The 11,728-nt window shown below is 40.4% G+C and overlaps 1 protein-coding gene across 1 annotated transcript in view; it reads left to right on the top strand.

The window, feature by feature from the left end:
* OTOGL (otogelin like) overlaps positions 1–11,728 on the top strand; it is an 83,803-nt gene that overhangs the window by 2,010 nt on the left and 70,065 nt on the right. Inside the window, exons 3-10 of the mRNA XM_080972054.1 lie at positions 735–783; positions 3,140–3,206; positions 4,658–4,756; positions 5,867–6,021; positions 7,753–7,874; positions 8,767–8,972; positions 10,261–10,388; positions 11,205–11,311. Of these exons, the coding sequence (XP_080828180.1) occupies positions 735–783; positions 3,140–3,206; positions 4,658–4,756; positions 5,867–6,021; positions 7,753–7,874; positions 8,767–8,972; positions 10,261–10,388; positions 11,205–11,311 (933 nt within the window). The remainder of the gene's footprint in view (positions 1–734; positions 784–3,139; positions 3,207–4,657; positions 4,757–5,866; positions 6,022–7,752; positions 7,875–8,766; positions 8,973–10,260; positions 10,389–11,204; positions 11,312–11,728) is intronic.

Genomic DNA, 11,728 nt, shown 5'->3' with positions numbered 1-11,728 from the left:
ATGCGCTATTCAGAATGAAGGTGGGGGAAAAGACAAAAAAAATAATAACCTGACCTTGAAAAGCACTTGAGTGTGTCACCATTTGCTCCCCTACAATATTCTGTAAAACAGACTGAGATCTTGGTATTACATCATTTCAATTACCAGTTTCATAAAAAGGCAAAGTGGGGAGGAACACCCCTTGCTCAAGGCAGAGCACCCTCAACAGATACCTGAATCAATTACCTGGTTGACTGGATGGGTGCTCTACCTCACTGCAACCTCAAGCAGAGGCTAGATAACCATTTGCAGAAGCATTAGCGTTGCTGAAGTCTTCCTGCATGAAGCAAGAGTTTGGTCTGAAAGGCTTATGGAGCACCCTTCAACTCTCACTGACTTATTCAATTGGCAGCATATTTCTTTGTTAAAAACTGCCCGTAGGACCACTGACCTAATTCTATGCATACTCAGCAGTTTGGATTGCGGAATTTAATGCAGCTCTTGTTCACTTTGAAAGGCAAATTAAAAAAGGGGGGGGGTTTCCTCTTGTATTTTGTCATCCGAGAGAAGGAAAAGAGAAGACGAATGTTGAACATGAACTTTAAAAAGGGGGAAATAAAAGAAGAATTAACTCAAGAAAGGTGTCTTTGATAAAATGAGAGAAATCAAAGAGAAACACCTCTCTCCTGGGAGCCTGCAGATTCAGGTTGCTTCGAGACCTTTGATTATACAAGATTCTTTTTGTTTTCTTCCAGGAATGAATTTAATGCAATTCGTCAGAAAAGAGATCTCTTAGCAGCTGAGGTAGGTTATACCTCAAAGGGAGAAAAGAAAAACCCACACACTCTCACCCATCAGCCTACAAGGGGAGCTTGCTATCCCTACAATGAAGCCTTTGTGCAGCAGAATGGAAATGGTAATAGCAAGGCAGGGATGAGGAGGAGTTGCTTTTCCATACCTGTTTTCCTGCAATTCTCAAAATGCAAACCTACATTCAGCCATTCATTCATTCTTTGCAAATCGCTTCTTGAATTAACCACCCCAACAAACCAAGTGACGCACATCAAGCAGGGTAGGGGGTGTATTTCACTGTTATCTCTTTTGTGAGAGCAAACAAAGAGACTGGGAATTTTGTTAGTGCTTGGCAAAAGGCAAGATCACGAAACAGTAGATGAGCTGTTTTTCAGACGGTGCTGTTATTGTGACAGCTTCTGCTCCGCTCTACAATAGGTTCCCAGGACAGAGTTGCTTACTTGTGAAAAGTGCTCTCCCTGCTTCAATGCCTCACTACATTGGAGATCTCTGCAGACTAGTTTTCTAATATAACAGTTTCAATGTCGGTTTTAATGTACAGCAGGGTTGGGGAGCCTCTGGCCTGGGACCAAATGCAGCCCTCCAGGTTTCAGTACCTGGTCCTTGGAACTCTTCCCAGGCCTCTTGGTGCCCCTGCATTAGACTCCAAAATGGTTTCACAAGGCTGCTCTGGATGGAGGGTAGAGAGGTGTGTCTATGTGCGTTGAAACCAGCCTACTACACTAAGGTAAAATTTAAATTGCTGTACCCACTTTTGCCTCTAATTCTGTCCACCAGTGCCATGCGGCCCTTGGAAGGTTGCCCAGAAGGGAAAATGGTCCCCTGGCAGAAAATATTCCCCATCCCTAATGCACAGTTCTTTTAGATGAGACTGGAGTAGAGAACTGGGCTTTTGGGTCAGCTCTGAACCAATACCTGTTGAACAAGGAGGCCTTTCAGGTCCCAGCACTGAGAGCCCAGACCCTACACTTGGAAGACATTCATGCCGGTTCTGAGATCCTCCTTCACACTTGCCTAAAGATACTCATTAAGCTGCTTTTTTGTTTCAATTTGCTGCTGGGTTCGCTGCTCCATTTTCATTGCTGTTCCGAGGCCTCTGTCCTTGTTCCAAGCTGCTCTTTTGACTATTGGGATGCCTTCATTTGCTGTTTCGATACATACCACTGAGCCTCTTGGGCTTGCCGATCAGAAGGTTGGTGCTTTGGATCCCCACAACGGGGTGAGCTCCCTTTGCTCTGTCCCAGCTGGTGCCGACCTAGCAGTTCCAAAGCACGCCAGTGCAAGTAGATGAATAGGTACTGCTGCGGCGAGAAGGTAAATGGTGTTTCCTTGTGCTCTGGTTTCCATCACGCTGTTCCGTTGTGCCAGAAGCAGTTTAGTCATTCTAGCCACATGACCCAGAAAGCTGTCTGTGGACAAACGTCAGCTCCCTTGGCTTGAAAGCGAGATGAGCGCCGCAACCCCATAGTCGCCTTTGACTGGACCTAACCATCCAGGGGTCATTTACCGTTGTTGTTGTTGTTGTTATTATTATTATTATTGTTATTATTATTATTATTATTATGAGTTAAGAATGTTTCTGCAGCTTCCTCTGTTTTAGTTCAGTCACATCAAGTTAGTTTCTCTCAAATGCTTCCATTTTCCTGAGCAGTGGGATGTCCCAGGACCAGTGCTACTAACCTAAATTTGGTGAAAGAGCCTCTCCCATTCAAAAGACCCCAAAGAAACACCTACAGTTTTAACATTAACTCCCAGTGAGGAAACACCTACCATTATTAACAAGCAAATTCTCTAAGAAAGGAAGGTTGTCTCATCATGGTAGCAGCTTTATGTGCGAAGGACCAACCCATATGATCAAAAAAGTAAGGGAAGAATTGCACAATGTCCATAATCTATATGTGCATATCACCTGCTTCACATGCGTAGCCTCAAATGTATGTGTATTGGTGTACACCTCCTGCTTCGCTAGAAATACAACTTTCCCACCTTGGGTGAATGTGTGAACTGCAGTCTGGTGGCTTTTAAGAAACATCAGTGGTGGAAACAAATGACACAAAATGGCAATACATTTAACCTGTACATTTCAGATATGGGATACAGTTAAAATTCTAATGTATCACTTATATGAATTTTAAGTAGGGCCCATGTCTGTTAGCTGTTTGTGCAACATATCTAGTGTTTGAGTTATCAAGGTTTTTTGGCTCTTGAGTGCCGTCTCTATGCAAAGTCAGGATAATTTAGTTTAATTATCATAATTTTCATTTGCACCATTATCAGAAACATTAGTTTTGTACTTCCAAGGGCTTTAATTGAACTTGCACAATTTGCTTTTGTCTTTCCCTCTTAGACTGCTGCAGTTTCTTCTGGGGCTCACATACATGAGGCCTTTTCTCAGGCTCAGAATTCATCAGGAGGTCAGTACCATATCATTACTATGATGCCTCTTTGAAAAGACATTTGTGAAATGTTCCATAAAATAATCATTGCCAGTAATTCTAATCACGAATGCTGATATACAATTTGATTTTCTAGAGTTTATTACATTATTACACAGAGGATTGAAAGTGGTCCTGTGAAACCACTGGCCAAAATCATGGATCCAGCAAACATAGCAACAATTCTATACATTAGTTGCTGCAACCTCTTTGTCCTCAGCATGCACTGAAAAAGACTTTTCATTGTTTAAGTATTTACTGTGTTTTTCCTACTCCCTGACCAAGCCAATATTTCAGGGGTGGAGGGCATCAACGGTTGGTAACCTACTATGCCTCCATATTGAATTTGAAATTGTTTTTACATATGATTTTTAAAAATAAAAACTGTTGTTATACATAGAATTCTAAAATTGTTTGATGTTTTTACTGTATGATTGCTTCAAGATATTTTTATGGGAAGTAGTTCATAAATGGAATCAAATGGCTAAATGCACTCTTAAATTCCTTATTTAATATGTAACAACCTGAGATTTTATAGTGTATTTCAAGTGTCCAGTATCTCAGTATCATCACCAAAAACTTTTATTGCACCAGCCAAAAGGCCATGGCATCATCCAAAAACATCAGCAGTCACTAGCATCCCAGTGATGATTACAACTGCCTTGTAATGTATACCATTATGATGGGGATTTTGGAGACTGGCACTGAAGCTGAGAGAAAAGTGGAATGCTTTAAGGCCACCATGTGAATCCCTGCTTGAGAAAGATTTGAACAAAGGTTTTCCCATTTCACACTCATACACTGCAATTCTAGATGTGCTTACTCAAAAGTGCATCCTATTGGCTTCAGTGGTGCTTATTCCCAAGTTGTAGTTTAGCAATGTCTGTAAGAAATTCTCACAGCTGGGCTGCATTGTACCATCCAGGTTTTCCCTGACATTTTGTCAATTTGGCCACATTTCCCCCCCCCCCACACGCCATTTTTATATCAAAAAATCAGGACATGTCAGGAATTTTCCTGATGTATGGCAAGCCTATATGGGATGATCCTTTTAACTTATTATATACTTTTAATAGAGTTGAGTTCTGAGAGAACTCTTCAAGTTCTGAAAAGAAGGAACTGAATATATGCTTGGTGAGGAATGATATATGGTAGCTTTTTGCAGCAATAAAGGTAATGGTGATTTCTGGTCTGCATGTGGCAACACAACCTTTCAGTAAGTGGAAGGAAGCACTGTTTTTTGTTGCTGCTGCCGTTAGCATATAAAGTGGCAAATAATATACCAAAGAAAAAATAATTTGGGCTTTATGTCTTATACTGTATAAAAGCTGGTACAGTTTTCTTTAATATGGGTAAACTTTTATCCAAACCATGCAGGATGTTCATGCAGTTTGTGTGCTTGTTGACATCTGGCTGTTTCTGCTGTGCAGGTTCTTGCCCTCAAGAATGCCTTAATGGAGCCATTTGCACAGAGGCTGGAATATGTGACTGTGAGACTTTCCAGGCACAGGGTGAACGGTGCCAAATTGGTAAGTTCCAGGAAGATGTTAAGAAGCTGAATTTCATATTAAGGTGAGATGTTACAACCTTGTTTGTTAAAACAGCAATGCATACAATGCTTTTGTAATTTGCTTCCAACAGTTTGTGGAAGCGAATTGTAAAAGTGTCACACATATCACTATTTTAACATTTTTTTTGGATTGCACATTTTCATTCTTTGTAAGCTACTTGGAGACCCAGATGAAGTGAAAGGCAGGGTATACATTTTTTAGAAAAATAATAAATAAACCTAATCAAATGCTAGATCCCAGTTTAATTGCATGGAACTTTCACTAAAAGACCAGTTTACACTGGGTTATATTCAGCCACTTGGAGTTTATGTACAGAGTCAGTGATGAATGGATACAGGAACTGATCCAGTACCATCACAAACAGCCTGTGCTGAAGATGGCTGAATCTGCATGGTAAGCCACTACTATTGAGTAAATTGTTGCATGAACCAGCCTCCACATGATTGCATGGAAAGTAGCTGTCTACCCGCGTGAGTCTGCCGTGAATCTCAGTGAAATTAATAGTACTTTTTAACTACTGAACAAGAATAATGGGGTTTCAAGGCAAGCACAATTTTATCCCCTCTCTCTAAGATCTCTGAAGTTGAGCAACATTCAGCCTGTGTGCTATTTTCCTTCTCTTCCACACTGCAATGAGAGATGTTTCATCTGTGATATTCTTCCCTATTTTATTTTTTGCTCCATCTTGAGTTCATGTTCTCTGGTTGCAACCAAATTTGAATGCAAGTGAAGGAACCACACACATTGGAAGAACTTTCCTGGGTTCATTTCTCTGCAATAGCTCTGGCTTTTTCAGGAGTTAGAGATTATTAAAGGGGGGAAATTCAGAGAATACTCAAGCTGTTCATGTGATGCCAGCGTGAATGTGAATTGATTTTTTTTTATTGTGATCCAAATAATATGGCCTACATGTGACAGGCATCTCTTAGATTATTCCATTTATAATCTGAATTTGTGTGTGTGTGTGTGTGTGTGTGTGTGTGTATAACTGATATGATGAATATATTTGAAATGGGCGACACGGGCTTCTTTTGCTGCACCTGCAAACCAACACTTTGCTCTTTCTAGTTCCAAACGCTGGCAAAGACAGAGATGGAATTTGCAAATCATGGGGTCAGCATCACTTTGAAACATTTGACGGCATCTATTATTACTTCCCGGGAAATTGTTCATACATTTTTGTGAAAGACTGCAGTGATCCAGAGCCTCAATACACTGTGTGGGTAAGATTGGGAATTTGGCTTGAGAAGGAAGTAAAAACAGAATAAAAAAATAAGTACAACATTTCTTTCCACTTTCTTTAACTCCTCTGTAGTTGCTCTGCACAGATTGTAATGTTTTTAATTGAAATATGTATATCTGCTTTTCAAGACAACTCATACACGTATAGCTGGTGTTGATGCCCAGGTTTAAGAGAGAAATGTGTGTGCTTCTGTGTCTGATCTCCTGTGCATGGTATTTGTGCTTGTGAGTTCTGACTAGGGATGTTGGGGAAAATTGATTTGATTAGCAAAGCTACCTAATTTACACTTTCCAAAGCAACACATGAAGCAAAAACCAACCATCCTTAAAAGTTCACAGTGTGCTGAATTGTGCAATGCACAATTCTGGGTATAAAAATGCTTATACAAGAGTAAAGCATGCATTGAAATGAATGTATTAGTGAAAACAACATGAAAATGTGTTACATTACAGGAAATAGTTATGCAAACATGTGTATATTAGAGGAGGATGTGGGTGAGGCTGTGGTCTAAATGACTGAGTCTCTTGGGCTTGCCAATCAGAAAGTCAGTGGTTTGAACCCCTTGACAGGGTAAGCTCCCGTTGCTTTGTCCCTGCTCCTGCCAACCTAGCAGTTCGAAAGCATACCAGTGCAAGTAGATAAATAGGTACTTCTGTGGCGGGAAGGCCCTTTCCACCTGGCCTAGGGAGTGGGGCACACACCCACCAGCCCTACAAAAGAGGCCCCTCATGAGGCCAGAGGAACATCACCTGGCTATTGTTTTATTGATTTAGTATGCTGTAAACTGCTTTGAGATTTTTATTAAAAATATAAAGCAGAAAGAAAAATTAAAAATATAATATAATAAAATAAGGTAAATGGCATTTCTGCGTGATCTGGCTTCAGTCGGGTGTTCCGTTGCACCAGCGGCAATTTAGTCATGCTGGCCACATGACCCGGAAAGCTGTCTGTGGACAAACGCCGGCTCCCTCAGCCTGAACTGAGATGAGTGCCACACCTCACAGTCGCCTTTGACGGGACTTAACCGTCCCTGGGGTCCTTTACCTTTTTTACCCTATATTAGAGGAAATATGTAGTCAGATGCTCATGAATTTTCACAAAGACTTGAAAAAAAGGCAAACTGATGTGGAAATAATGGGGAACTGAATTTAAGATTGGAAAATGAAAGAAACCAAAACTGATAGATTCACCCATCCTTAGTTCTGACACATATGTTTATGGTACCTGTGTTTAGACATGAGACCCAAAAGGATTCCTCACAATTAAGGGAAAGAGGCAGAAGACAGATCACATGCTTGTGACCTGAGTTTTCCTCTAAAGTCCATAGAAGTAGGGGTATGATTCTTCAGCTGCATCGTGATGCAGCTGAAATGATGCATTTGTATTTTGTACTTGGATATTTGTACAAAAAAAATGGGGTAAAAAGCTGCCCAAAGTATTATTTGGGGTAAAGTTTATTATTCTTATTTCATTTTATAATGTATATAAAGCAGAGAGAACAATTATATCAACAGACAAATATTAAAAGATGAAAACCAAACTATGAAATAGGCACGTAGAACGAATAGTTAGATGCACATGAGTTAAAATTACCCAAAGTATTATTGGTCCCAGTTCTTGGTCTCTTTTGGAAAACAAGGTGAGCTGCTTGCAAATACCGGGCAAAATAATGTATTTGTTACTCATGTAAATCTATTTCTCTCCCTTTAAGATTAACAACAGCCCACGTTGTGTTGGTTCAGTGTATTCTTGTTTGCGGTCAATCAGCTTGTTCTTTGCAAATCAGGAGGAAATAATCATATTGCGGCACGAAGTAAGAAAGGGCAGGATCAGGTAAACAGTCCAGAAGTATTTATCTAAAGATGTTTTAAAATCAGAGATAAAGTATTGCGATAATGCTTAGGGAAATAATGTACCCTAATACAGCTCTATTACAGGTCCAGTGTGAAAAAAACTTTGATGTAGGAAATAAAGATTGATTTGGAGTATAAAAGCAATGCCCTCCCCCCGCCCCACTGTAATGTCATTAAATCAATATGGGGAATAATATGAGCTCACATTAATTTATCTAAAGTGACAATTTATGTTTGAATGATGGAAAAAGGAAAAAGTATAATTAAAATCAAGAATTTCAACTGTACATCTTGATTGCACAGTGGCCCAGTTTGTGAACTACAGAAAGCTAGGGTTAATGATTTACTTTGAATGCACCAATCTCATTCCCTTTGCTCCTCTTCAGTCGCATGCAGGGGAAAAAGCCATGATTCCTGCCTTAACATTAGGTCTGAACTGAAAATTGTGCTTTGTTTTACTCAAACTGCAATCAGTAAGCCAAGAACAAATCTTGGCTTTAAATCATGGTTTGTTGGGAGTGAAACAAACCACAACCGCTGGTTTGGATGTAACACTAAGCCAAGGACCATAGTTTGTTACTCCTATGTGAGAGTGAGAATGTGGATGAGTAAAGTGGTTGAGATCAGCACATTCATTGTAAACTATGGTTTACTGTGCTGTGAGCAAGGCCTCATATATATGTCTGTTGAAAACCTTCAGTGCTGCCAGGTATATGTTGGCAATTAAGGAAATATCCTATAATAGTGGATTTCTGATTTTAATTTTTTATATAGTTTTTATTGTATGGTTTTATGTATCAAATGAGTAAAAAGACAACATGAAATGCACTTGACTTGCACTTTTTGAAGTGAAACTTCTTCTGCTTCCCCAGATTGAGATTGCCCCAAACAATTGGAAACGTTTTCATTGAAAGATTAGCAGATTATATTCTGGTGAAAACTACCTTTGGCTTTTCCCTAGCTTGGGATGGAAGCTCCGGAATTTACATCAAACTGACTGAAGAACACCAGGGGAAAACATGTGGCTTGTGTGGAAACTATAACAGCAACTCATCGGACGATCTTGTAATACAAAATAGTAAGCAGATAGCCGAGTCAGATAATTTGTGAATGCAACCCTCATGGATCCTAGCCTCTTACAAGTGTAAGGGAACACTGCAAGGATATTGTACAGTGGTACCTCTACTTACGTTCACCTCCGGTTACGTATCGTTTGGGATAGGTGCGTGGCAAACCTGGAAGTATTTTTTTGGGTTTCGCCATGCACGCGCATGCGCAGAAGCAGCACCTCCAGATATGAACACCTCGGGATCCGGCTGGAGCTCCGGAATGGATCCCATGCGCAACCGGAGGTACCACTGTATTGTGAACTGTAGTTATCTTTTTTTTTCAAGTTTTGTTGGGGGCAAAATGTCAATAGATTTATATAACGCTTATGCATATTCAAAGTACACAATATCATTCTTTCTTGCTGCAATCCTTACAATAACCTTGGAAGGAAGGTCAGTGGTGTTAGCCTTGTATTACAACATAAGGGGCCGAAGTTGAGAGACTGACTTGCATAAGGTCATCTGGTAAATTTATTGCAGGCATGAGATTCATGCTGGGTGTCTCTCAATTGGGAGCCATTGATGCTTTGCTGAGTGATAACAAGATGCTTTCATATCAGCTCTATGGTGTACCCATAATTCAGAGCAAAGTAGATATGATGACAGAAGCCAACTGAGTTATACTCAGAGTAGTGGCGGCAGTGATGACTACCAACTTGGATGACTTTTAAAGAGAATTAGACAAATTCCTGAAGGATAAGGCTACCTATGGCTACTGGCCATATTGGCTATGTCCTGCCTCCACAATTGGGGGCAGTAAATGCTTCTGAATCCCAGTTACTGTTAACCATGGTCTTGTGCCTGGAACTTGCTTGCAGGTTTCCTACATGCAACCTCATGTGGTTAATTTTTTTTTTAATCATGGCCACCAGTATGCCGTAAATGCCTTGTTGTGTGAGATATGTTACAAAGGTTTAAGGTTTAATGGGCTCAGGTCAAGGGTGCTTCCAGACAAACACATGATGTCTGGAAATTGCAATCATTTCCATGACCAATAAATGTAGGAAATATTTATATGCATAAATGGACCACTATTTTAATACTATCTACAGCAGGCTTCCTCAAACTCAGCCTTCCAGATGTTTTTGGCCTACAACTCCCATGATGCCTAGCAAGCAGGACAAGTGGTCAGGGATGATGGGAATTATAGTTTCAAAACATCTGGAGGGCCGAGTTTGAGGAAGCATACAGTATATGCATTCACACGATGCTAGCCATATGTCATTTACTCTTGTGGGAAATTGTATCGTTTAATAGGTGACTATAAGGAGGATATTGCTAAATTTGCTAACAGTTGGTCTGTGCAAACTCCAGATGATGCAGCTTGTGTAGCTGTTGCCTCTGATTTTCCTAGTCCATGTTACATTGACACAGAATCTTATGAGGTAAGCTGACTAGATTGCTGTTTTTATAGAGTGGCCTCTAGGATATTTGTTTTTCTGGCCTTTGGCCAGAAAAGAGCAATTGCCTTTGGCCAGTGAGAGCACTGAATAGGAGAAATCTCATAGAAGAGAAATTTGCCGTTCTTTGATGCTCCTGCAGTATCTTGAAAGCTTCTCAGGAGGGTTAGGAGACGGTGTGAGTGGAATGTGGAGGCTTGCTGCATGTATCTTCTTGTATGCTTAGGGGCAGGGGAAACTCCAATACTGATTTGTGGAGGGGTCACAAGAGAGAAATCCAGTTGCATAGTGGAAGTCCTCATGCTAGTGGGATGAGATCACTGGATACAGCCCATGGGCACTGGTAAATAGGTTGGGTCAAGAAGTTTAATCTGATTATCAGCAGTTCAGTGACAATCCTTAATTCTTTTTTGATTTTAAAGAAATGTGAGGAAGTTAGAAGAGCTGTACTTTCGGTATGCTCTCCTGCGAGTGCATACATGGCATAGACTAGAGTTCATTTTATTGCCAAATTAAACTATGATTTAATTTTCATAGTTACTTAAAGAATGAAGAGTTCCTCAGGGGAATGTTCTCTCTTTCTTTATCACTGAACCTGGGAGATATTTTGCCAATTCAACACAGTTGGGAAGGGATAAGCATTAGAAACACAATATAGGACAACAGAGGGGTTATAGCAGAAATTGTACGGGTCTCAGGGAGAGTTAAAAAGTGACCTTGGGATGGGGGGTGGGGAAAGCTCATGCTTATTTTATGAAACATACATGAATTAATAATCGGCTATATTCTTTTTTTGCACAGAACATATACTTCAAGTGCCAAATACTCTTGCAGTTCCCTTTTCTCAGCTGCCACCAAAGCATAGATCCTTACCCCTATATTTCCAGCTGTATGAATGACCTTTGTAGGTAAGCAGAGTAAAAGCTCCCCCCCCCATTTCTTTTTTGTATTGTCCCCAATTGGGTGGTGTGTTGCGTTCTCACCATTCTTGTTTCTTTGCCTTGTAAGTGATTTTCTCTATTCTTAAGAACCTGGAACAGTTCAAAAGGTCAAAGTCAACTACAATAGAGGTAGGCAAACTTCCTGCCCCACTATCTCCCATTAGTTTAGCCAGGAAATAAGCCGACTTACTTACCTAGAAACTTGTCTGTAGCTCCATTGGAAGCCAAGCCAGATGCACTTAATTTTCACAGGGACAGTTCTTCACAGTAGACTCTTGCAGAGCTGCAGAGAAACATCTCTGCTGATTTGCTAGGGGACTGCAGAAACTGTAAAAAAAACCTCCATAAACAGCTCCATAAACACAAAACAATGCAGTGTTTAAG

This window comes from Podarcis pityusensis (assembly GCF_964106645.2).
Source record: "Podarcis pityusensis genome assembly, chromosome: 10".
Classification (NCBI taxonomy): domain Eukaryota; kingdom Metazoa; phylum Chordata; class Lepidosauria; order Squamata; family Lacertidae; genus Podarcis; species Podarcis pityusensis.
Note: the sequence above shows the minus strand (reverse complement) of the source record. Positions and strands in the feature narration are given on the sequence as shown.